Source organism: Trachurus japonicus, chromosome 6, assembly GCF_045865225.1.
Source record: "Trachurus japonicus isolate A0001 chromosome 6, Traja_1.0".
NCBI lineage: Eukaryota > Metazoa > Chordata > Actinopteri > Carangiformes > Carangidae > Trachurus > Trachurus japonicus.
The window spans coordinates 35,547,151-35,574,887 of NC_140912.1; the positions used below are offsets into that span (position 1 = coordinate 35,547,151).

General features: G+C 41.7%; 2 protein-coding genes and 1 pseudogene across 3 annotated transcripts in view; 2 read left to right on the forward strand and 1 right to left on the reverse strand.

Annotated features, from left to right (window-relative positions):
- The window catches only part of LOC146986570 (cell adhesion molecule CEACAM5-like), a 363,100-nt pseudogene that overhangs the window by 196,501 nt on the left and 138,862 nt on the right, over nt 1–27,737 (reverse strand). The gene's annotated exons all lie outside the window — the stretch shown is intronic.
- LOC146986577 (cell adhesion molecule CEACAM8-like) overlaps nt 16,774–27,737 on the forward strand; it is a 79,640-nt gene continuing 68,676 nt past the window's right edge. The window contains exons 1-2 of the mRNA XM_085780401.1: nt 16,774–16,939; nt 17,235–17,501. Coding sequence (XP_085636527.1) covers nt 17,369–17,501 — 133 coding nt within the window. The 5' untranslated portion in view covers nt 16,774–16,939; nt 17,235–17,368. The remainder of the gene's footprint in view (nt 16,940–17,234; nt 17,502–27,737) is intronic.
- On the forward strand, nt 20,074–24,091 carry LOC146986578 (uncharacterized). The gene is made up of 5 exons (XM_085780402.1): nt 20,074–20,086; nt 20,878–20,962; nt 21,305–21,351; nt 21,556–21,596; nt 22,655–24,091. The coding sequence occupies exons 1-5, from the start codon at nt 20,074–20,076 to the stop codon at nt 22,877–22,879; spliced, it is 411 nt and encodes a 136-aa protein (XP_085636528.1). The 3' UTR covers nt 22,880–24,091.

Consider the following 27,737-nt stretch of genomic DNA (forward strand, 5'->3'; position numbering starts at 1 on the left):
CGATATATATCGCGATATAACTTTACTCAATAGCAATATGAAACGTGGTCGATAGAAAGTCGATAGGTTTCATTCATTCATGTTTTGAAACAGCCAATGAAAACGAGAGTTGCGCCGCGCTGAACCACTGGCTGAGCCAACCAGGTTAGATTGACACAGCACAGGAAGACTGTACACAGCACAACAACACGTGGTAATGTTTGGACTGCTGCAGCCTGGCGTCAGCAGCGGGACATCGCCAGTAAAAAAGAGAGAGAGAATGAGTGTTGCCTCGAAAGAAAAAATGGAGGAGAACGAGTGACCGCGAAAAGACGTGGTACGTCATGTTTACATTAACCCAGATTGATTGAACTCTAATACAGTAGGTGTAAACAACCCTAAACTTTAACCACGGAGACAGCAGGCAGTCGGAGCGGCTCGCCGTCACACATCAAAGGGAGCGCAGTCACGGCGTGGCCGCTCTGCTGCTGCTGCTGCTGCTGACACCAGAGCGACACTGTTCAGCTGTGCCGACCTAAACACTGGCCACTTGCGAAGCAAGTGCTAACCGCGGCGATTTCTCTTCCTATTTCTTATACAGCCGGGTTTAGGCTGAGAATGATCGCTAATTAGACCGGCCACGTCAGGTCCGGGTTTTAATGTTCACGTCCGTTTATAACTGTAGCAGAGAGATGGAGCAGCTCCTGTATGGGGAGCCTGGCTCTAGTCTAACCTAACTCCTGTCTGATGTAATGTTAAAGAACGCCTGAACAGCGGAGTGATAATGTCTGTAAAAAGACCCAGTGCTGTTGTACTGTATATCAGCACTCATGTATGTCTCTTGTCCAATCAAATTATTTGGTTGAAACTATCTGTATATAATACCAGTTTTATTTATCTGAAACTGTTATTAGGCTACTCATTGCTTTTATATGTTAATCATTACATCTGAAATGTTCAATTTTTGACGAAAAATAAATATTAAAATCAGAAATAACCTTCTGATATCTTCAAATCTCACTTGTGAGTATGATGGAACATTTAGGCTTGACAAAAACAGTGACTTGAGTCCTATCGTGATATATATCGATATCGACTGATATGAAAAAAATTATCGTGATAGGATTTTTTCTCATATCGCCCAGCCCTACCTCAGAGTGTGTGCGGGGGTAGAAACTATCGATTGAGACGAAAAAACGTTCTGACACCAGGCTTTTAACATGTTTACTGAGGATGTAAAGTCGGCGATTTTAACATGGGGCTCTATGGGGAATGCTCCCTTCTGACACCAGCCCCCAGAGGAATTCGAGGGGATTGCAGTTTTTTGAACGCGGAAGTGAGCTTCACTTCTCAGACCGACAACTGCCCCCTTGGTGCAGCATAGCAGACTCCGTCAGTAGCATAGACTGTAAAAAGAATGGACGTAGCACCCGTGACGTCACCCATTGGTTTGGGGGAGTCTGTTTTGTGCCGCTACTACGGGGGTTTGAGCTGCGCCATGTTGGATTCTACTTGCCATATTTGGAGCGGTGCGGCCGTTGGCCGGCCGAGAACCCGCCCACTGGCCTCGAAGCAGCGGTCTCCGGACCTGTCACTCAACAGTTCTGCGCCCTGATTGGCCAGAACTTTAAACCTAATAACAGTAAAACGGTAGAGTTTAAAAAATTCACCCCCCCTCAGAGTGTGTGCGGGGGTAGAAACTATCGGTTGAGACCAAAAAAATGAAATGTACCAGGCTGTAAATATGTTTTTTTAAGCTGTAAAATCAGCTATTTTAACATGGGGCTCAATTGGAGTTGCTCCCTTCTGGAGCCAGCCCCCAGCGACAGCCCAGGGGATTGCAGTTTTTTGAACACGGAAGTGAGCTTCACTTCTCAGACCGACAACTGCCCCCTTGGTCAGTAGTCATGTGACCAGCAGGTCTGATCACGTGACTACCCAGCTGGCAGACAGCGCTCCGTGTGCTGCAGGACCGTCTCCCCGTGATTACAGCAGGTGTGGAGCTGCAGCGTCACGGAGCGAACTGTGTTTTCCTCCGCAACATGTGCAGTGCGTTTAAAAAACGAGGAGGTATATGCCTGTTGGGGCGAACGACCAGAAAGCTCCGGTGTTTGGTTTTCTTTTAACTGTCTTTTTTATTTATTATTTATTTTTATTTTACGGTAACAGCCACACTCTTTTGCCGTCTCCTCTCGTCTCCTCCGTTGTGTGTGTGTGTGCGCGCGTGCGTGCGTGCGTGTGTGTGTGTCTGTCTGTCTGTCTCTGTGTTACCCGTGTACCTGTGTGCTGTGAGAGGAGGGAGGGGGGAGAAAGGCATTGTAATAAATGATGGCATCGCAGTAGACTATGAAACAGCACAAAAAGTTACCTATTTTTATTTGATATAAAGATATTGTGAGGAAACACTTATTATTTGAGAAATACACTCCTAAAATATGGTTATTTCCTGTGCTGTGCTTGATAATCAAGCAAATAGACTCCTTACAGCATTAATTTACAATATCGTAATTGCAATCGCAAATCGCAATATTTTCCACCATAATCGCAATCGCACATTTTTATCAAATCGTGCAGCACTAGTGTTACATAGGAAGACAGTTTACAGTTTATGTCACAGAATGTGCGAAATATGGAAATGTTAGCAGGAGTTGATGAATGCAGCCTCTGGCAGGGAGAGCACTGATGTAAACATGTCAACATGTAAAATAAAAACAATTGGGAAAAATAACAGGAAAGGGTCATACAATCTCTGATTTCTTCTTTAGTTGAAATCACAAACATCCACATTGCTTGTTGTGCATTTCCAGAAAATAATTAAAATATAGTGATTAATATATTTACGACTCTCAAATGTTGTTGTTATAATAATAAGCTGAGGCAGGTTTGTGACTGTTGTAGTTATAGTGGCTCAGAAGTTTGCATTGGTGGTCTGTAGAGCACACTTTTGGCTACTGGATGATATTTTGATAAGGACTAGTGAAAATGTTAGAGCTCTTAAATTTGAGTTTTTTTTTTCTGTTAATATTAAGGTTAGGGGTTGTATTGTTTGTTTTGGTTAGGGGGATAGCGAGTCACATGGTTATGGGGGAGGATATACTGTATGTAGACCTGTTAATTTCTCTTTCCGTGTGAGACAGGGTGAGCTGGGCCACCAAATTACATTGGTTATAGTTTCATGCACTGTATCATGAGTTTAATGTCTTTAGGTAGACAGTTTTCATTATGCTACAGGGAAGTTCCCGTTTTATATACAGATTATCATCACTTCAATAAATCACTATCACTATCATCATTTTTGTCTGATGGGACATCACTATAATCTCATGCTCTGGCCAAAATGTGCTCTTTGCAGTAACTGTGACCTTTAACCTTTGAGGCTAATCAATTAATCTCTTAGCAAAAATTAGCATGTTGAGACTACAGTAATATGAGGGAATTCCTTCAAGGTGAATTGGTATTGAGATATCTCGTCCTCAGCAATGAGAGAACTCTGCTGGGTCAGAGCTCATTTCAGGATGATGATGTGTGTCACAGCTTGTTCCATGTCATCTGAAGTTTCATCAATTATAACAAAGGAAAGCATCATTTGTTTTTCACTCCTGGTCTGTTCATTCACCAATGATAGCACAGAAAGGATAAGAAAGTCATTCGTAATTTACAGTAATTCAGTAATACAGGTCTCTAGAGGTAGCAGAAAGCTATCACCACCTTTATTAACCCGTCGTGTCTGGTATCAGAGGCAAAAGGGTACCCAGCCAGCACAGAGACAGGTAGGTGTAGGGGAGAGTGGGGTAAAGTGAGACACTTTTTACATTTGCTCCCCTCTAAGCAAGCTAAAATGATTTATCAGTAAAATTTACACATTTCCCATTAATTCAGGATGTTTCCTAGCAATGGAAATGATCAGAATGTATTTAGGACGAAGGACAGTGAAAATATGATAGTTTAAAAAAAAGTGGTCTCGTGTCTCACTTTACCCCAGCTCAGGGGTAAACTGAGACAAACCAGAGAAATCAATGGGGTAAACTGATCCACTTACTTTTTCCACTCTGAAACTCCCATAACAACACATGTTGTAACAGTTAGAATCCTGACAGCTAGCTTGACAACCACACCTCCCAAAACTAATGTCGGACTAGTAGCAGAATCATGGGGATTGGTCAATTAAGCACTTTTTTTTTCTCAACACAAAGTGACTCAAGAACAAAATCAAATACAACACAAAATGTTTTAATTAACATTCAAATGACAGATAGAACCTATTAGATAGTCTGGGGGTCAGATTGTAGGACCCGACAATGGTGACCATTTTGATCAAAAGTCCTCTTGTGTGTGGGGGGAGCCGACAAAGTGGAATGTGACTAAAATTGAATGTAACCAATATTAAGCGAGCTGACTGAAGAGCACATCATAACAAAGCAGTGTGGCTACAGATCATGTTTGATCACGCGAGATTTCTGGCTTGGGGGACGAGATTCTAGTGTAAATCTTTGTGTGTGGTGCTCACAGTGTCTCACTCATGGATTTATTATAATACATCCATGGTCTCACTTTACCCCGCAGCATTTGTCTCACTTTACCCCAACACCCCCATTTTAGAAAAAACGACCTCTCTTAGAAATTCAGGCTAATTTTCAGCCAGCATCATCACATGGTTTTATGTGTTGGTAGTTCATCATCATGTATCATATAAGTTTTTCTACCTGAATCAATTTGCTTTGGCACAACAGTTGATTAAGTTGACAGCAAGAAAATTTACTTTTACATGCAAAAATTACATTTTTGTGAAAAAAACATGCTTTCCACAGCATCATGAGGTCCTCTCCTTCATGACCACGGGGAAATGGAAGGGGCTTGAAAACATAATGGTCAGATGACCAAAAATGTGTTCCGTTTTCTAGATACAGGGGGTGTCTCACATTACCCGGTGTCTCACATTACCCCACTCTCCCCTACAAATCAAGTCTTTATTGAAATGAGTGAATCATTAAAATATGGGACCTCCAATACCAACAAGCCCCTCAGAGGGCAGCCCCAATGGGCCAGGCTGCTACTCCACAGCCCTGCAGCACACACCAAATGAGTGAGAGTTTTACACAGACTCTCTGAGAGACACTGCACACGGTACTAAATGCACAGGAACCTGTACGCAGAGGGAACTCAGTATCACAACATACCTAAATATTGACCACTCCAAATTGTGAGCAGTCATAACTCTATCAACAGGGCTCCCTAATCAATCAGCTGCTTTTTAACGAGCTTCTGGTATGGTGTCAAGTTATTGAAACCTCCACTAGCACAGAAACTAACAAGCCCACTTCTAGATAAACATGTAAAAATGTCTGAGATATTTGAATGATTTTTACTGCCCACTCAGGAGAAGATTATCAGTCACCAATTCTCCAAGAAAACTCTCCCGGAAGTTCACATGGGGACAAAACACTCCCATAAAATTTAATTATGTACTGCTGTTAATCATTAACAACAGACAGACACACGTTCAAATGGCAGAGAAGAAGACTGAGCTGTAAACATTGTGTTATTTGTTTTTATGTCGTCAAACCCTGACAGGGTAAATTTCATAGTTATAATGTCCTCTTATATTATATTATTAAAGGACAATTCCAGGCAAATTCAACCTGGGGCTATGGTTTCCTAATATTTTAGGTCTAAAAGAATGAATCTGAATATTTTCTTTTTAATAGCTCCTGTTATGTAGTAGTTCTGTCTGTCCCTGCATCACCACAGCAGCATACTGTATAATGGGAGCGAAAAGATCTGAAGTAAACAAGCCCCTCAGTGTATGTTCGAATAGCCATCTGACATTGTCTGTGGGGGGAAAAAAGTGGTTTTGTGGGATGTGAACAGACTAAACAGCCTAAGATCTGTCCACTCCCATATGCTGCTGTGGCAATGCAGGGACAGACAGAACTACTACATAACAGGAGCAATTAAAAAGGAAAATCTTCAGGTTCATTCTTTTAGATCTAACATATTAGGAAACTATAGCCCCAGGTTGAATTTGCCTGGAATTGTCCTTTAAGTTACAAATCTGTAAGAAAAAATAAGTCACTATTTACCAGGAAAAAAACTACTGCTAAAACTAAAAAAAAAATCATTAATAAACATGAAAATATGTGTGCTCTGTGATAGGAAAAGCACAAGTAAGTTAGTGAGGAGGTGCAGCAGGAGCACAGCTCAAATTAGTGAAATTGGTAGAGAATCCATGAAAAAAAGTAACATTTCAAAGTGTCTTTTTTTTTTTTTTAGAAACTCACAAATTTGTCAGTAGTTATATAGATCATTACATTCTTTTATTTGCTGTAACAAGCTTGGAGAGCTCACCTGTGATGGCTCCAATGATGACAGTGGATATTAACACAGCTGCTGCCATTTCCTCTGCAGTATCATCAAATAAAACAACAAAAAGAATGATATTCACTCCTTGTCCTTCCCTCTGATGATTTCAGTGCAAGAGTGTGGATTTAATATAAAGGCAGTATGAGGAAGTAATCTGCATTGGACTATTGACCCCCATTGGTGTCATGCAATAAAAACATAACTTGCAGTGTAGTTTTCAAGTATGAAGGCAGTATATGAGGAAGTAATCTACAATGTACTGTTGACCCTTCCTGTTCTCTTCTTGCACATAACTTGCACCAACTCATTTCACCACAACAGGGAGACATACTGCAGCTTTTGACCACAGAGCTGAAGGGGTTTGAAGACGGTTTGAACTGCAGCACCGAGGTAAAGGTCCTGTTCATAGTCATTTATTAGGACAGTCTCAGTCTGATGGCTGAGTTCTTCTCACCTGCACGTCTCAGGAAGAGTTACCAAGGGATGTGTTCATTTTACTTTACATTGTCACCGTGGCTTTTACAGGTAAGACTTGCACATTTAAAAGCTTGAACATGTTCAGTAGTCTTTATCAAAATTCATTGTCTGGACATCAAGAAAAGCAGGGCAAGAAGTTTAGGAAATGATTAAGACTAAACTGAATTCAAAATGCCAAGTGAAACCTGAGAACCATTTTAACCACCCAGCTGTTTAGCAATTATTATGAAAACAACGTCTTGGAAATACACATCTAATTATAGCTGCTGCGCAGCGATGGGTCGGGTCCGGGCTACTTTTGGGCAAATTTAGGCAATTCTGAGCAACAAACAGGAGAATAGGAAGACAAGACAGTTGACCTTATAATGTCCAATTTGCATCAGTTGAGGATTTAACCCACAACCTCGGGAACCAAAGACCGGTGACTATCGCACTGAGCTAATTGACAAGTGGCAGTTCAACAGTGGCTTCACAAATTGAGTAAGCCATTCACTGTCGTGTAGGCAGAAAAAGAAAAATCAGTTTTTGAGGTAAAATAATGATATGTATTTGTCAAACATCTACTATGAGTCTAAGATGTTAGGAGCCTTCGCACATGGTCCAGTCCAAGCTATTTGGATTTTTAAATTTAGAGGCTTGCTGTGATGCCACCATTAGGACAATTGTCTTGTGTTTCGTGTTGAGGACATTTGACATTTTGATCTGTCATCATCATCATCACCCTGGCTGGGTCTTGAACTCACAACCTCTAACACCAAGAACCAGCGCTTAAATCAGTGAGCTAATTATCTGGAAGTGAGACATGGTGTGTGTCTTCTCAAATAGACTCAGGGAGTCAGTGTCCGGGCAGCAGTTGTGAACGCAGATTTCTGTTATCTAAACAAAAATCTGTTAATACATAAATTGCATTTAGACAGCAAAATAGCTTGAGGACATCTGACATTTCGAACTGTCATCATCATCATCATCATCACCCTCGCTGGGTCTCAAACTCACAATCTCTGACACCAAGAACCAGCTCCTAACTCGCTGAGCTAATTGGCTGGTAGTGAGACCTGCTGTGTAGCTTCATTTATCCACTCAGGTGAGCCAGTGCCCGGGCAGCTGTTGTGAACGCAGATTTCAAAAATGGTCAAAAAGTCAGAAATTCTGTTATCTAAACAAAAATCTGTTAATACATAAATTGCATCTAGACAGCAAAACAGCTTGAAAACATGTGACATTTTGATCTGTCATTGTCATCATCACCCTTGCTGGGTCTTGAACTCACAATCTCTGATACCAAGAACCAGCTCCTAACTCACTGAGCTAATTGGCTGGTAGAGAGACCTGCTGTGTAGCTTCATTTATCCACTCAGGTGAGCCAGTGCCCGGGCAGCTGTTGTGATGAAATGGTCAAAATGTCAATAATTCAGTCATCTAAACAAAAATCTGATAATACATAAATTGCATCTTGACAGCATGGAAATGTTGGTGATTTGTTTTTAATGATAAGTGTTTTGCTTCATAAGAGAAAATATGATGTTTAAAAATTCCACACTCACATTGACTGCAGTTGTTCCCATGAGAGCAGAATTCAAAATGTTCTCAAAAATTCAGTTTTTGAATTAAAATTCTGATATTTGCTAAACTTCATCAACCATGACTCCAGAATATTGTCATTTTTTTTCAGGAAGTTTGAAAATGTATTTAGCAAGAATTTGATGGTATATGTTTATAGTACTGTTTACAGTCAAACGTTTTCATGCACTGTAGGCTCAATTTTTGCTTAATCAAAAATCCGAGAAACAAGTTTTGTGGAGGACGGTCTGGAGATGCTCTGTAGCAATTTGGTGTCAATTGAGCAAAAATTGTGGGAGGAGATACATTTTAAAAGTTTTACAGTTATTGAAAAAAACAGAGTGATGGACTTCATAATTTGTAATGAGTTTAAAGCAGAAGTAAGTGGTCCGGTCGTTTTCGCTAATGCTGCGTTCCAGGCAGGCTTTTGAAATCGTAAATTACAGCTTCAAGTCACAACTTACGACTTTGTAGCGTTTCAGGCAACCCACTCGTGTTTTTCCGACCTGTTTTACCTGTGAAAGTCACTATAACGGGCACGGCCACTCGTAACTTCCGACCGGTGAACTCGTACCAGATCGAACTGGTACGACTTCACAGTCGGAAAAATACGAGTTTCCTTGAACGCACCATAACAGTCCTCGTCCCTACGTCGCCACATTCACGGCGTTCCTTGGCTGCACACACAGCCCTGCATGCCGTTCTCTCTCCTCATTGGATAAAAACTGTAGGATACGATAAATGTTTTCTCCTCGGCTCAGAGCAGAGCAGAGTGACTGACAGACCCGTGTTTCAGTCCAAACACTCTATGTAAGTGATTGCTGTCGGAAGATATAACTATTTAAGACTTATATTAACACAAATATATCACTTACTTCTGCTTTAAGTGGACAAAAGTTTCAGCAGTATTGAGGCTACATTGTGGTGAAGTTTCAACACTGTAGCATCTACCGTTGGTTTGGTAGGAATTTTTAAAGTTTTTAAATTTAAACGCTTATTGGGCACATGTCCTTGGAGTTGAGTGAATCTGGCATGGGGTCGGATGTTTCTGTGAAGTTTGGTGAGTTTTCACCCATGGGAAGTATGACTTCCTTGGAAGAAGAAGAAAGAAGAAGAAGAAGAAGAAGAAGAAGAATTCCTAGGAATACAATAGTGTCCTGGCAGCTGCGCTGCCCGGACCCTAATTATCTGGAAAGGGTGTCTGATGAGAGCATACAACATGTTCTTGTGTTTCAAGTAGCTTATATTTTACATGTGGACTCTCTCATCAGTGATTAAATAGCCACTGGATAAAATGATAAAGTCTTCATTACAGTCTGTCTTAGACTATATTTGCCTCCTTTACTCTTGTCTGGACAAGTCAAACTGGTCTTCTGACACTTCCAATTGTTGTCATTCATTTATCAGCTGCAGGTTTTTTACCGATATTATTTACCTGCTTCCTTTTCTTGTCTCCTCTAACAGACATGAAATTTGACTCTGTCATCTTCTTTTAGGAGCGACTGGTCAGCAAGTGGACATAGTGGCCAAAGGTGTATTCTTCTCCTGGTGAGACAATCAACCTGCGCTGTGTCTTCACTGATACAACTGGGATTGACATTAACACGGTCAGATTCACACAGACATGACACTGTTTTCTTTGTTTAGTTTCTTTTTCACACACACATTTCTCACACACACATAAAATTCTAATGAAAATATCTGTTACATCCTGACAAAGCAGCTCACTGACATTGAGATTATTTTGGACATTAGTCTGGAATGAAAAGATATTGGCCATTTTGTGAATATGCAGTTTTATACAACAGTTAGTTCCGACCGGTCCCAACCGAGCAATTTGATTGGACAACGAGACATTCCATAGTGCTGATATACAGTATAACAGCACTGGGACTTTTCACAGACATAATCACTCAGCTGTTCAGCTGGACAGGAGCTAAGTCAGGAGCTGCCCCATCTCTCTGCTGCTGTTGCTGCTGCTGCTGCTGCTGCTGCTGCTGCTGCTGCTGCTACAGTTATAAACGGACCTGAACATTAAAACCTGGACCTGACCTGGTCCGTCTAATTGGCGATAAATCTCTACTAAACCCGGCTGGGGAAAAAATCGCCGCGGGGGCAACTACATTTTGACGGCGATGTGTTTTGATATTAGCGTTAGCTGTTGTTAGCCACGTAGCTCAGCTACTAGCTTCAACTGTGTTTATATTGATTACATAGCAGATAAACAAATGTAATACGGTATCGATAACGTCTCTGTGTCTTCACGCTGGTCCTGTTGCTCCGGTGCTAATCAGACATGGGCTCAGAACCAGAACCAGCACTGAAGCAGCTCGGTGGAAAAGCTTGTAGCTACTAGCCATATACACGTGTATATATCTATGGCTAGTAGCAAGCTAGTATGAAATGTTTATGTGTTGCCTGGCAACAGCCTTGTCTCCCTTCCAGTTGCAGAACTATTTCTGTTAGCGGAGCCAAATAAATGATTAAAGCTGCCCTGTGGAGCATACCTGTCAAGTTTTGGATTTGAAAATAAGGGAAATTTTCCGGCACCTGCCGCGAACAGTGCTGCCACCCCAACCAAGCTCCAGTATCCCTTACATTTTAAGACAAGAAAGCTAAAATCACTGGCTTTATGCACAGCTGCACTACTCCCTGATCTTCAGCCAGCCCGTCTGCCATTATTGGACAAACTGATTAATCCAGGTGTGCCTGACCCCAATAGTCACAACAACAATAATGTTTTTTGGGGTTTTTTTTCTAACACATAAATGAGGCATTCTGGTGTACTCTGAGGAGAAACAGAGGGAAAAGACAACATTGCTTCAGTTTTTTTTTTCTTTTAAAGCAGATTCAGTACTGACTGAGGTTCCTATCATTGTAACTGCAAGAATGGCTGAAGTGTATTAAAGTGAACTCAGAACTGGTTTAGTGTGGAGCTGTGGCTGGTGGGCAAAAACAAAACTCATTTTTTAAAATCTTTTGGCCTGGACCGGCCTTTCAAGGCCCCCTTTCCTCTGCTTCACCATGAAGCTCTTTCAGGCCACACTGTCTTCTTCCACAACTTCTGCCCTATTCTCATCTGTATTTTGATAGCTGCAGCTACTGTCAGATATCTATATGACAGAAGGCCCACACATGCTTTAACCTCTTAATGCACGCCCCTATTTTTCATGTTTTTTGCCATAACGCCATGCCCAAGTTGTGAGCAGCACAGATCCCACATAGTTTAAGATTCAGAGATGTGCCTGGTATCATTGTAAAGGTAACACTCTCAGGATTACTGTTAAGGTGTTTTTTTTGATTCTGTGACTTTACTGACAAAAATGGCAAAGGTTAGAATGATTAAATTGTTTCCCCGCCCATAGGTTTGCCTATAGAATGACATGGGTACAGACATTCAGGGACCTCTCAGCAGGCTATAGACACATTAGGCCACAGCCACAGGTCTTGGCTTCCTGCAGTCCAAATTTCAAGTCAAAAGACCAAAAGAAACAAAAAAAATACAACCGCTAAACTCCTGGCGCGCAGTAGAGGGCGCACCCCTAAAAGCAGTGGATTATAGAACTATACACCTATCTGCATTGTGTTTTTCTATGCGGTGGAGCGGGTGGTGCGCACGTCAGATACACAGGGGTTTGTTTATCAGCAACCAAACTTGATGGCGTAGTGTCATACACCGTTGAAAACCTCAGACTATTGGCTAAAAGGTTATCTGCTTCATTTCACGGACAATTTCTATTGGCTCAAGCAGCTGTCAATCAAAGTCACGTTGTCAGTCTCATCGTCACGTGTCCTCATTGGCTTTCGATACATGTCCCGGCCCATCCTCGCCACCGATTGGCTACTGCGTGGTGTCGTTTGAAGCAGGAAGACCTCACGGATGTAAACATTCAGTCACATGTAGTCACAGATCGCCGTGCAACTCGTAAAATGCGGTAATGGGGCCGGTTTTTGTTTTGATCCGCGTGTATTACGTTACGCATTGGACTAAACACATGGACATATTGAGGAAAATACTTCGGTTAGAAGGAAACGGATTTCATATTTCACAAGCATGGGTACTTGGCAAGCTGTACAAACGGTCTTGTGTCATAAGATGGTCGCTGTAGATCAGCTGTGGATAAAGGGAAGACTTGAAAGGTATGTACGCATCATACGTTAGCTTAGCGGCTAGCCGACCTAACTGCTAATCCTGTTGGGGCTGTGAGCAACCAAAAAAATCATGGGTGGTCTTGAATTGATCGGGGCGATCTAAGCTTTCTAACAATGTATAACATGAATATATATGCTTAAGGGCTGCTGTTAAAAATGTTCGGGAGTAATTGATGCTAGCGCCACCTTCTGGAGCCGTACCGTGGGCGGTACAGCGTGCGTTAACTGGTTAACTTAGCTTTATACTGCTGAATAACTGGAGCAGATATGTCCAGGGATTTTCAGCCTTCTATGATTATAGAATTACCCTGTCTTTTACAGCAGGTAGGCTACAGACACAGACACACACACCTGTTACTCTGCTGTCCCTCTCTGTTGCTCTCTGGACTGGGCTGCCTAGCTGTTCTTTTGGGTTAAGTGAGCATGGACGACACAACTCGACCGGTGTGGACGCGCTGGTTCGAGCCGCGCGTGTTCGCGCGGAAAATACGAGTCTTTTTTTTTTTTTTTTCAACAACCGCGGGTCGACCCGTTACAGGCTTGATGAGCAGGACCTCAGTCAGTGCCGCGGTGATGTAGGCTTTGGGCTGTGTGCTCGCACATAGTGACGACGAGCACGCGCATCGTCGCTAACCAAGATAGGATTAATAGAGAGTTGGCCACTCCGAGGTAAAAACCAAAACCCAAATGAAATAGCAGCGTCCAGTCCGGGGTGCCGCCGGACTGGCCCGGGGTATTATTATTTTTTAATAACGCGGGTTAAAATACGGGAGATTTACGGGAAAATACTAATACGGGAGGACGGCGGGAAAGAGGGGTAAAATACGGGACTTTCCCGGCCAAAACGGGATACTTGACAGGTATGCTGTGGAGTTTTGCTCATTACGAGCCATCAGCCGTGTTTTTTTTCGAGTAGGCTACTGCAACAGTCAGTCTGCGCCGTTCGATGACGTTGAACCCCCCCCTTCCCTCCCTCCCTCTCCGAACGGTAAGTGCAGGTAACCAGGCAACCAGGTGACTGGCGAAGTAGGAAGAGAAAAAAACAAGAGTACCCGTATGCAGGGACATGGGCGCCGCCATTAGCCCAGATCCATACCGGAAGTCACGACCGGAAGTTGCTCTTCTTCATGTGTATCATTTCTATGTAGATAAAAAAAATAACTCAGTAACTCAATGGTCCATAATAAAATATTGTTTTCCAGCGGATATCTTAGTTACAACATGATTGAGCTATAAATTTTTTTTTTTGCATGGATCGTTTATTAAGTTATTGAGTTATTTAAAAAACGCTGCTAACGGCTAACAGCTAGCGCCGAACGGCTAGCGGCTAACGGCTAGCGGCTAGCGCCGCTCCTGCTGACACCAGACCAGGAGAGAGGGAGAGAAAAAATAAATGAAATGTCGTTGGTGGGTGCTTTGGTTGGGTTTAGGCAATGAAGAAAGGAGTTGGTTAAGTTTAGTAAAAAGAGCAGGTAGAGGCTAGACAGGCCAGACAGAGACGAAGAAGAGCAACTTCCGGTCGTGACTTCCGGTATGGATCAGCTGGGCTAATGGCGGCGCCCATGTCCCTGCACACAGGTCCCTCTCGAAAAAAAAGTTGTGGTCATTCAGCTTTGGCATTTATTTAGGGGTGTGACCTTATACATGTGTAAACGTTTACACGGAATGAAACTGTAAACGTTTAGTAAAAAAAAAAAAAAAAATCCCTAAACGATATCTAGGCCTACACGCAATTTATTTTCATATTTTTATACATAGGCCTACATTTTGGGGGGGGGGCTGGGTGAAAAATAGTCCCGCACACTGTCTTAATTTAGAGAAAACTATGATTTAATAAAAATGATGCTGTGACGCGCTTCCCTCCTCCAAAATGTGTGTAAGTGCGTTTTTTCTTTCCTTTTTTTTCTTGTCTTTTTTTTTTTTGCGAGCGAGTGTGATGGCGCCGCCACGCCGGGGCAAACATTGCTTTTCTGGTTGCCAAAAAATATTCTAAGCAAATATAGCCTCCCTAAACACAAACAAATAACCTTAAACGGATTGAAAGGGGTGTCTCGGGACATTAAGACGGCCGAGGACTGACGAGACGCCTCTGTATTGCTCCTGCCCGGTCTGTCCTCCTCTCATCCGCACTTCAGCACCTGTCCTGGGCTGCACCGTGTCGGCTCGGCTCGGCTCGCTCCTCGTTTTAAATGACTTTACTCCTTTTAAAAGTAGTGTAAACAATTTACTGTTCTGATCACTCATACGCGTGTATAGTTAGGCTATACGTTGCATTATTATTAGTTATAGCTACTTCAAAAGTAAAGGACGGTGGAGCGAGCCAAGCTGTAGCCCAGGACAGGTGCTGAAGTGAGGGAGAGGAGGGAGAGACTGGGCTCCGCGGGGCTCTGGCAACTAGCGGCGGATCAGAGAGGGTGGAGGACCGACATGACAGGGGGTCTTGGTCTCCTGGTACCTGTGCGGTCCAGGACCGCGGAGGTCAGCGAGAGGGGGGGTACGGTGGTCGACTCTGAACGCGCTCACCGGGCGGATCTCTCCAGTTACGGTGCGGTGCGTGTCGGGGGGGAGGGGGGCGGGACGAATCCGCCGTCGGGTCTCCTCCGCTCCGGTGGCTGCAGTGTCAGTGCTTCCACCGGCTGCATATCAGACTAGACAAAAATAAGATAACATTTTCTTCTTCTCTTCTGTTTACCAGCGCTCTAAACCCTACGTCAAATCCGAACGTGTTGCGTTGCATGCGTAATTCCCTGTGCGACAGCGCGGGAAAGTCGCTCCTCAGAGGCAATTGCGCTCCTGGGTAAACCAGGGACTGTTGTGTGGTGGAGATGCGTTCAATGATCATCCTAATAAGTCGTTTGGCAGTGGCTGCAATGTAACGGACATTGTTTTATATGTATAAACTCCACAGGCCAGCTTTAAATAAACAAACAAATCATAATCTCTTGTAGTTTATTACTGTTCTAAAAATGCGCTCGTAGCACTGTTGTATAAAAGCAATATCACACTCGAGGTCGTGCTGTTGTACTGTATATCAGCACGGTACAACAGCACTCCCTCTCGTGTGATATTGCTTAAATATATTGTATATTTTTATGTATATTTTGAATAAACAAATGGTAATTTTCAAGTCAGTTTTTTGTCAGTTTGTCACTGATCTGATTCTGCAGGTGTGAAACGTGTGAAAATGATCATAGATGTTGTTTAGTCACCACATTATAACCTCAACATATCACATTCCACAGAAATAATTGTTTCATCACATTTGGACTTCTTAGACTTCATTTTATAATACTGTTCACACTGACCTGTGGAGTTTACAGCTAAATGTGGATGTATCTAAACACTTATCAACAGCATGATGACTGAGGCCTGTTGTGTTTCTCAGTCACTGAACACATCCTAACCACTGACCCTGAGTCTGCTCCACCACAGGTCACATGGAGCTATGAGTCAGAGGAAAGGGAGGAGACCACCATTGCTGTATTTGCCCCAAACAAAGACCCCGTATACCCTACGTCACCACTGAAGGACAGAGTCAGCTTCTCACCCAGTCCTCCAGACCCGGCCAGTCCTTCCATCCAGATTAGTGGTGTTAAGAAAACTGATGAGGGGAACTACATATGCTCATTTGCTACCTTCCCAAACGGCATCATAGAGAACACCACTCACCTGGAAATGCTGGGTAAGTCACTAACATAATCTACATTAATAAACTGAGACACTGGTCACCACCATTGAAAACTGACTCAGGACACTATTATTCAATTAATGTGTCTATGGACAAATGTGAAAACCATGGAAAATAAACTTAAAATGTCTTCTATATTGTCTAAACATTATAATATATAACATAATTGGAGAGGGTTTGAACTTATGATTATTGCATTAAAATGATATACATACAGTACCTAGAGTATGGAGTATAGTGTAAGTATATTCTAGTAGCATATATTATCATATTCTAGCAAGACTATTGTTCTTCAAACTAAAAACTGAGTAGAAATTGAAACCTTAACATCAGCCATCATCATGACATAGTTTGGATGGAATTGATTCTTCATCATATTATTTGTTATTGCCTGTGCCTTAATTTCTTGATGGCAGCGACAGTAAACAGTGTATTTTTCAACCACAGTGCCAGTCTCCAATGTAAAACTAACTGCCAGCAGCACAGACCTGGAGGAGTTCAGCTCTGTCCGTCTGTCCTGCTCCTCCTCTGGATCCTTCCCCTCCTTCCTCTGGCTGAACAGCAGCTCTGAGGTCACAGCCAGTGACAGAGTTCACATCACTGATGGAAACGCCACTCTCACTATAGTCAATGTGACCCGCTATGACCAGGGACCATACAGGTGTCATGTGTTCAATACAATCAGTAAAGACACCAGTGATCCAGTTCTTCTCTCCATCAGCTGTGAGTCACTAACCTGCATGCTCAGTTTTCTATCTGCCACCATCTTCATCTGAATCCAGTAAAAACACAACAACAGAAACAACACAGTGGCAATTAAATCACTGTATTGTTTCATTTTTAAAGTTTTGTTCTTTTGCTTTGCTTTGCATGGACATTTGTTTTTCTCTGCCGCTTAGCTATGCATGTCGAGCCATATACGTTCTTTTCACAATGAGTCAGTGTGAATGCCATGTGTCTTTTCATGCTGATAACTTACATCCTAGTGACTTTTTTTTTTTTTTTTACCTGCATTCAGTTGGCCCAGAAGATGCCAATTTAACAAAATCTCCATCACAAGTTCACTATGAGGAAGGGTCAAACATCACCTTGAATTGCTCAGCTGACTCCAGACCCACTGCCCAGTTCACCTGGTTTTTGAATAAAGCGCCCATGGCTGATACTGGATCAGAGCTCAGACTTGTGAACATTACGGAGAGTCAGAGTGGGAACTACAGCTGTCAGGCCTTTAACAACAAAACTATGAGAAATGAAACATCTCACCCTTCTGACATCTCTGTCCTAAGTAAGTTTGACTTTTGTACAAATAATGTACTTGGTATGGGATTTAGATACTTGTTAAGATTCAAAGATTTTTATTGTATAATCAAAAAGTTGTTTCTCTCTCACCTAAAATAAATATACACGCTGTAGAAAATAAAATGTACATCAATGTACATCAGGAGCTGGAGTGCAAAGTGCAGTGCATATGTTAGAGTCCAGGGGACTGGGGACGGAGGGGGGAGGTATAGCGGACAGAGTTCAGCATCCTGACAGCCTGGTGGAAGAAGCTGTTTAACAGTCTTGTGGAGCTGGCTGCATTTACTATGCATTGCAGGGTGTTATGGCAGGAGTCAGTGCAGCCTCCATGCAGCCAGTGAGGACACTACAATGGTGAGAGTAGAAAGAGCACATAGGGGGTGGAACTCGTGCTCTCCTCAGTTTATGGAGCAAGTACTGTAGCAGGATGTTTGAGCCTTCTTCATCAGAGATGTGGTGTTGTAGGTCCAGGAGAGGTCCTTAGAGATGTGCACCCCCAGGAACTTGGTGATGCTCACCGTCTCCACAGCAGCACCGTTGATGGTTCTTCAGTTTTTCCCCACATTGAAGAAGAGATTGTTGTTTTTACACCACTGGACCAGTTGGTTCACCTCCTTCCTTTAGTTGGTGTCATTATTGTAAGTGATGAGGCCCGCCACAGTCATGTAATCCGCAAACTTAAAAATAACATATCATTAAAAAAGAAATTCTGGGAGTGGTGTTTAGCTCAGCTGGTAGAGCGCCCGCCCCATGTGTTGAGGCTACAGTCCTCACTGCGGGCGACCCCGGTTCGAATCCCGCACCGAGGGGCCCTATCCTCCAGCAAATTAACTGGAATCCCTAAATAATATTCCTAGTTGTAAGAAGTGGCAAGAGTTAAACCACTGTGTTTGCCACACAGCAGCAGTCTACAATGTAACACTAACTGCCAACAGCACAGACCTGGTGGAGTTCAGCTCTGTCCGTCTGTCCTGCTCCTCCTCTGGATCCTTCCCCTCCTTCCTCTGGCTGAACAGCAGCTCTGAGGTCACAGCCAGTGACAGAGTTCACATCACTGATGGAGGCTCCACTCTCACTATAGTCAGTGTGACCCGCTATGTATTCAGTACAATCAGTAAAAACACCAGTGATCCAGAGCTTCTCTACATCACCTGTCAATCACTAACCTATATGCAATCACTCTGCTCTGCACTATAAACAAGAAACTTTAAAGCTGCAAATTTATGTTGAGGCTTGAATTTTCTAACTTTAAAGATAACATTTTTGCTTTTTTCTGTCTTTTCTTTTCTTGTTTTTTCCCCTCCCCAAATACCACATCCTGCAGTTGGAAAAGAAATTTTTAACTGGCAATAAATCCATCACAAAAGCACCATGTGGAAGGATCAAACATCAGCCTGATGTGCTCAGCTGTCTCCAGACCTGCTGTCTTGTTCACTGGTTTCTGAAAGGAGATAATGCAGGATCAGAGCTCAGACTCACAAATATTCAGCAATCACAGTTTTGTGAATAATGTAGTGACATGAGTCTGAGACATGGTACTCATGTGTCCACCTGCATAATTTGAATTGAACCTAGAAATTTTTTGCCACTGCCATTGCCATCAGCTAAAACCTCTTAAAAAAACTCACCACCAACTCTCCACCAAAGACAGACATCACAAAGTCAAAGAGCAACTCATGAACACATTGAAGCATTACTGTAATCAGCTAAAGAGCCAAATGTTTTTCACAATGGGTGGAGACCAAATACAGAGCTGAAGATAATTAATGTTGGACTTTTTCCTCCTCAGGTGGCCACAACCCTGTCTGCAGACATGGATTTCTATTATCTGAACAGACAACATGTTTGCTATATGAACTTTAACATTATCTGTCACTGTTGTGTTTAAAGTTTGTTTTCCACCCTGTTCTCCATTACTCTGGGTGTATTTCAGTATTTTCAGTATTTATTTCACACAACACACATGATATTTATAGACAGAGCAGAAAAGGAAGGAAGCAATTGTGTGGAGCCCAAGGTCTCCCAAGAAGCTATTTAAAGCTTATGGCGGGAGCCTGAAACGTAATACTAACGTAATACATATTCATACATATTTCAAGTGAAGTGAAGTGACCTTGTTGTAAAGGCAGTGTTATATTATAGTCATATTAATGACATGATTCGTATATTGGTTGTTCATAATCTAAAATGAGAGGTTTTGTTTTACGTGTTCACTTGGCTCAGTCAACTCAGTAACTTGGTTAGTTTGTTCCTGTTTCCATATTTCTCTCACTAAATCCTCTATCTTTCATCAAACAGAGAGAATAGTGGACACCTCTGTCACACCATCAACAAACCAGCCAGAAGAGGGAAACTCAGTTAACCTAACCTGTGAGGCTGCTGGCTCTGTCTTCACCAGGAAGTGGATGAAGAATGGAGCAGACCTGACTGAGAGTGACAACATGATGTTTTACAATGAGGGCAGAGTGTTGTCTTTTCTGTCTCTAAAGAAAACAGACAGTGGAAATTATTCCTGTATCCTCAGCAACCCCCTTAGCAGTGATGACGCTGAATACAACATGACTGTTTACTGTGAGTAACTTGTTGTACACTGTACATTTACTTTTCAATCTTTTCAGACATAATGTCATAAAATAATGTGCATTTTAATGTCAACATTAACGACTATTAACCTCTCTCTCTCTCTCTCTCTCTCTCTCTCTCTCTCTCTCTCTCTCTCTCTCTCTCTCTCTCTCTCTCTCTCAGTTGGACCAGAAAATGTTCAAATCCAAGGTCCCAGTAGAATAAGTGTGAATGAAACCTTAACATTAACCTGCTCTGCTGAGTCCACACCACCTCCTACTTTCACCTGGAAACTGAATGAGACAGAGATACACACTTCTGCTGTGCTGAAGAAACACATCAAAGATGTTTCTGACAGTGGAAACTACACCTGTGAAGTGATGAATAGTATAACTGGGAGAAATGTATCTGCAGTGCATGAACTGACTGTAACTATTTTACCAGGTACTAGACAGTGTTGGACGTTCATATTGTTGATACTCTTGCATATTGCATTTAGATGATATTATTATACGTGTGACTGTCCGAAGAGTAGCACTTCCTGAAGATTTGTCTTACACACCTTTTCTTCATGAGGTAGATTTATTCTCAGTTACTGAGTTACTCCACACAGCTATTTTTTTTTGCTGAAGCATCACACAGCACATTGATCAGTTTAGTTATTAAAACAGATGTGATACATTGCATATTTACAAAATGGTGTAAAATAAATGTTTTTATCCTATGTTTATTTATAGACCCACCAACAACACCACCACCACCACCACCACCACCAACAACAACACCACTACACTGTTCAGCTGGCTGCATCGCTGGAATAGTAATCGGCTCTCTTGCTGTAATTGTAATTGTTGCTCTTGTGTCAGGAGGACTTTATATAAAAAGGTAAGTAGAAACATATAACCACAGAGCCATTTTTTCTTTACTAAACACAATAATCATGTGCAATGACCGTAAGACACCATTTTGAGAATTATGATAAAACTCATTGATGATATTCAATTAGGTGGACCCATGATTGATAAAGTGGCAGTTATAGCTCTGTTTTAGAACATACTATATTACCCATAAATAAATGGATACATGATGTCAAGTTTCATTACATTTACAACAACAACACAAAGTGTTAGCTACCGAGTACCTATATTGTTTTTACTGTGTTGAAAAAACGTTATCTAAAACTTACAATGTATAATAATAATATTGACCCTTTACCCTTTTAAACAGAGAAGAGCTGAAAAAAATCTGGAATAGAGACACAAGCACCAGAATAGGTAATTACAAGTATGTTTACAGTGTGTGTGTGTGTGTGTGTGTGTGTGTGTGTGTGTGTGTGTGTGTGTGTGTGTGTGTGTGTGTGTGTGTGTGTGTGTGTGTGTGTGTGTGTGTGTGCCTGTCTCTGTGTGTCTATTTATATCATGTTATTTACATGTTTGATTGAATTCCTCTAAACAATGTCCATTACTCATGTTTTAAAGGAGGTGAGGGCCAGAACAACACAGACTTCTCAGGAGATCAGGTAAAGCCACTGGGTTTACACGTCTTCAACTAGCCTGGTTACTTGGGTTACACAGATCATCATTAATCACATCTCCATGCCACAAGTATGTTCAGTATGTTCATGATTCTCACTTTCTTCTCCAATACGACTGTCTAGTCATATTCCAGGGTAGCTGTGAGAACACGTATGTCCAGTCCAATCAGTGAATCATCGGTATCCCTTTTAGTGCCCTGTCTGATGTATCTATGTCTATTGACTTTTAGTAGCATACAGTGATGCAGCCTGCGAAACTGTATTTTATTATTTAAACAAACCTTTAGACTGACAGTAGTAAAAATGGATGAACTGAGGTACAGTATTTCATTACAGAAATTCATTAGCAGAACATGTATCTGATCAGGTCTGTTCAGGTTGTTTCACAAAGGGCCCCTCACGCCATCTGTCATACTCAACTAGGACTTTTACCACAGTGTTTATTATCAGACTTTGAACCAGGAAGAAGGTTTTCAATGACACAATAGAGTGGATATGTGTCTTAACTGCACATGAAAGCCTAATACAGGTTTCCATGTCCATGTTGTTGCTTGTTCTTTGGCAAAACCAGACAATTATCTGTTTGATATATATTATGGTATAGCTATAAATGAGATTAGATTTTTATAGGATTACAGACAGGGAAGACAGGACTCCCTGAACTTTACAAAACCCACCCTTTTCCTCTCTATTCAAAGTCTCAGTTTGTGATAAGGCAAGAGAGATGTCTTCCTGCCCCAGCCTGTTACAGTATGCAGCCCCCCAGGAGTTACTACATATAGTAACTTCCTGTGAATGTCATTAAAAATGTGTTATCTTTGAAGTTTTGTTTTACTTATTGTTCTTTGTGTCAATGTTTTTATTTATATTTAGAAAATTTTACTAACAGGAAGATTTGGAATTTTAAAAAAGGAGTGTTATCGTTAGAGTGCAGTTATGATTATTTAGTTAAGTATTTTCAGTGTCAGATTATTTAATACATAATTTGATGGACTCTGACTGGTGCAGCAGTAGGATCACCACTGTCTTTATTTCTTTTCCAGGAGCTGAACTATGCCGACGTCAGGTTTGTCCGGAACAGGGATGGTGGGACGGTTGACCTGGGGCCAGAGAACAACACCTCAGAGTACACTCAGGTCAATGTGAGCAACAGGCCTGCTGCAGCATCCTCCCCCCCTACATATGATGCCCACATGCAGAAGAGGACAGCTCCTGTTCAACCGTCAGGTGCTAATGGTGAACAACAATATGCTCAGGTTCGCAAGTAATGATCACATCAGATTTAAGACACGTTAGACGAGGCCAGAAGCAGCTAACATGTTGTCAGGGTAACCTGCACCTCCCTCTCTGTTGTTTATGGAGGACTAATCTGGGCTTGAGTTTACCAAGGCAGGCATAGTTAATAATCAACCAACAATGGCAGTTATTGCCATGACTGAGGGCAGAAGGAACAATGTTGCCCCATTAGTTTGCACTTTATGATATATAATAGCTTTTATTCGCTTTTTTCAGCATATTCTGTACAGTCAATGCAAACATAAGTCATGTTAATGAAACTATTCTTTTTATCAAGTTGATTCAGGTGTTATGTTGAGCCTATTTGACAGTGGTCTGGTGTAATATGTCACTCCTCATGTATACAGTGTGATTTTAGTTGAGATTCAATTTTGCAGCTTGTCAGTTATCAGCCAAATCTTGGATGTATTCAACATATCATCTTTCTATCAGTACAGTTTCATATTATCATTATTAGTATTAGTATTAGTATTATTAGTATTATTATTATCATCATCATTTTTCCATGAAGGGATGGTCTGTGGCTACAATAATTCAAAATCAGTAGCATGCCAAAATAAGCAATAACAAGGTATTTCTCTCCAACTGCTGTTGAATGACCAAGAGTTTATGGCCAAAAGTAAAAAAAAAAAAAAAAATCTCCATGAGATGGCCATTGCTTATTTTTTTGGATACATACAGGAGCAATAAGCACTCTGAGTGTTATAGAGCTGGCAAGCATGCGGAACTTCAGGACAAGATTACAGTTTGCCAGTAACAGTTGTCATGTGATAAGATGATAAGGTGCCCTCCCCCTATCAGCATGTCTAAAAGCCACAAAACAATAGGAAAATAATATGTGAGTAGGGAAGAGCAACTACGTAGCACGAGCAACAATTGTAGTTTAATTGTTATACAAACTGAGCTGTACTGTAGCTATTGGATACAGTGTGTTTACAAGGGCATACAAAAGATTTAATTGGTTCAGAAAGCAGAACAGGTTTTGTCTTGGGGAAGTTCTAACTGGACAAAATTCAAAATGCTTCATTTTTAATGTTTTTTTCCATGAACACACTGAATGAACAGAAACTTATGACAACCAAGAACTTTCTGAGGGATCATCTGTACAATGTCAATGTTAACCAACAAGTGAAATGTGATTTCAGTGACTGATTCTATCAGAGGAGAAGTGGAAATTTCAGCAATGTAAAGGGCTTGTAACATCATGCTGACCAATTGGTAGTGCATCAATTGTGAGAAAACATACTTCACACTATTGGGAATAAGTTTTATGCCACAATTTAAAACGTCTTTTGAGAAGCTTATGATGGGATAGACACAGAGATGAGAATTAATGCAACAAGCAACCATTACTTTTCGAGAGGCGGGGCTTCAAACAGCCGCATTCCTCTGTATCCTTGAGGCCGCCGTTTCCATAGAAACCGACCAAATCACTTGAAACTTGGCCTGTGGACTCATGGTGAGGCCCTTATCCATCACCCCGAGACCCAACTCTGTGGGAGCATGGGAAAGCCAAGTGGCCCCCGGGGCCCCCCGGGGCCCCTAGAGCAATGGGAATACAATATAATGATAGAGGACTCTCTGATATACAACATATTTATATTTCATGATGATAACTTAAAGCATGTGTGTTTTGTCAGGAAAAAGCAGGAATGGCTGGATTCACTTTGATGTTTGACCCCTGTGACCTTTGACACTTACCAATTGGCTCTATGCACAGCTCCCCTACTTCCTGATCGTAAACCAGCTCCTTTATTTCCTGTCTTACATTATTGGACAAACTGATTAATCCAGGTGTGTCTGACCATTGTTAAGAGGTCGTCAGACACACCTGATTAATCAGTTTGTCCAATGTAAAACAGGAAGTAGAACGCTGGCTAAAGTTCAGGAAGTAGTGGAGCTGTGTATAAAATTACTACAGTGGATGGGTAAGCCCCCTGGTGAACTTATTTACAATTTAGCCTCTTCGATCTTAGCGTTTGTGAGCTGTTGACAAAAAGACTTTGAACTCAAATCTGCCAAAAACGTTCCTTTTGAACCTTCCAAAGGTCAGAGAGTCAGGACATTTTGCACAAATAATACCCCTCCTCATGCTATGAACACTATATTATAAGCTCATGCTTCCCAGGAGGGAGGAGGGGGGAATGTGGGGGGAGGGAAAGGTTGTTTTCTGGAATAAAAAAAATATATATTTGAGTTAACTTGAATTATTTGGACTTTGTTCAAAAAGATCTTTCTAACTGTTTTGATTCCTCTGTTTATTCACATTTTGTTGAAATTGTTGAAATCAACATGGCTTAATTTTCACTCATGATCACACTCAGCAGGCCTGACACACTTTAAGGTGTTGTCATTGCGTTGTAGACACTCGGAGTGGCGCTGTTGTGTCTAGCGCTGGCGCCGAAGGTATTGACATCGTATCCTATCTGTAGCTCCTCCCGGTAGTAAAGCATGAGACCCGAGCTTGTTTAAAAACAGGGTTTATTCACAGTCACCGACCCGTGAGAACTAAAGAAAGTGAAAGTAAACAAATAGACAGGTAAATACATATGCTACTTCAGAGCTTGCAGCTTAATAATATTACACATACACACCAATAAAACACACCTCGTAGGCTGCACACTACCAAAGGGGCTGAATCTTGTCTTTTCTTCTGTCTTCGTCTTCTTTGTTTACATTAATGTCGTAACTCTTTATCTTTACATCAACTTTACCGAGTGTGGAGACAACCGACCGTGTTGTTTCTCCCTTGCCATGCTCTGCCAGGTGGTGTGTCGCTAAAGTGGTACCGTGTAGAAACAAATACAAAATAATGCGCCCTCCTCAACTAAAGGGCAGGTAGGAACTAAAAAACAGAGGGGAACCCTCTGGGCCTTCAAGGTATTCAGTGAAGGCCTAAAAAAAATATTGAAATATTGTACTACTATATATTTATTTTTTTATTTTTTTATTTTTTTTATACAGTGTTATAAAGTTGGACTAATATTTCTTGGGAAACAATGGGTTAATATAATGGAACGGGAAATGGACCAATCACAATTTTTCTTCCAACGGTATCTGGGCAGTAAATCATCGACTCCCCCTGCAGGGCCTTCAGTGGCTGTGACTGAAGGCCCGTGTAATGCAAGTCAATGTGGGCATGAGTTTGAGATTGACAGGTGTCTTAGCCAATCATATTCCACTGAGTTGTGGGCGGGACCATATCACGACATCTTCCGGGTATTAAGCTAGCCGCCAAAATACTGAGGGAGCGGGTTGCCAAGTCCGCTTATTATACGTGACTTTGGGCTTGTTTTTCTGTGAAGTCGCTTATATTGGTCGTCGTGGGTTGCGGGTTTTTGGGCTTGTTGTTAAAGTGTAGTTACTTATTTAGGGCTGCTTCCAGCTCCATGAGTTGTCAAGCAGATATTTTCGACATGTTATTTAAACGCAGGATAGTTTGTCCTCCTGCTGGATGTGTCACCCCCGTTCCCCCCGCCCCTCCCTTTCCCCGTACACACACGGCACTTTGCCACGGTGACAACAACAACGAGATTGTCTGAATCTAGCGACTTTTCCAGTGCTGTTACTGTTACAAACGTTTCTGGTTTGGAGACTCGGACGTGAAAGCACGTCATCACTGCTGTTTTCACCGAGCAGCGGTGCTGCCGTGAGCCCCCGTCCCTACAGCCCCCACCGGCGGTGTCACGGAGCTGTCCCCGCTACAGAGACCCGCTCCACGCCGCTGACACCCCCACCACACCCGTCTTAGAGCGACATACACAGCCTCAGCTCAGTCACTACTCACCTCATCTACTGTGATGACACGGCCAATATCTATTCAAGTGCAGTTTTGTTGAGACTTGATAAGCTAAAAATGTATTGTTTTGGTTGTGTGTGGTTTTATATTTGAGTACATCTTTTCTTAACAGAGACAGGGTCTATTCTTGTTTTTGGTTTGATTTTTATTCAAGTGCAATTTTTGATTTTTTTTAAATATAATATAATATAAAATATAATAATGTTTCAAATTAACCTAGATATGTTTAAGCTTCCTTTTGACATTTATGTCATTTTATGTGGTCTTCAAATATGAAAAGCAGAGTGATTTTGGTAAAAACTTGTTTAGATTTATTCATCTAGGCTATGTGAAGAAATGAAAAGAATTCCATTTACAATGAAAAAAAAAGTATTAAATAGTTAATTTGCATTTAATGTTAATGGTTCAAAGGATGTCAGGCTGAAAGGTCGGCCGACTCGGCCCCCACACATTTTTACACACATTTGGTGGCATTCTACTGTAGAAATGTGGAGAAAAATAACCTTAAAGTCACCCCTATAATAAAACCCATTTACTGTATGCTGACCTTTGACCTTACCTCACACCAATTCCTTCATAGGTGTCTTCCTCATTTCTTTTGCATACTGTTCCTGGGGTCTTATTCTACTTCTGATATCATTTTGGTGGCATTCTACTGTAGAAATGTGGAGAAAAATAACCTTAAAGTCACCCCTATAATAAAACCCATTTACAGTATGCTGACCTTTGACCTTACATCAGATCAATTCCTTCATAGGTGTCTTCCTCATCTCTTTTGCTTACTGTTCCTGGGGTCTTATTCTACTTCTGATATCATTTTGGTGGCATTCTACTGTAGAAATGTGGAGAAAAATAACCTTAAAGTCACCCCTATAATAAAACCCATTTACTGTATGCTGACCTTTGACCTTACCTCACAGGTTATTCAGGTCAAGGTTATTTTTCTCCAAATTTCTACAGTAGAATGCCACCAAAATGATACCAGAAGTAGAATAAGACCCCAGGAACAGTACGCAAAAGAAATGAGGAAG

Excerpts from the sequence above, each read along its gene's own strand:
- LOC146986578 (XM_085780402.1), top strand. Across the intron at positions 21,352-21,555 it reads AGACACAAGCACCAGAATAG|GAGGTGAGGGCCAGAACAAC; the intron begins GTAATTACAAGT and ends CATGTTTTAAAG. Across the intron at positions 21,597-22,654 it reads CAGACTTCTCAGGAGATCAG|GAGCTGAACTATGCCGACGT; the intron begins GTAAAGCCACTG and ends TTTCTTTTCCAG.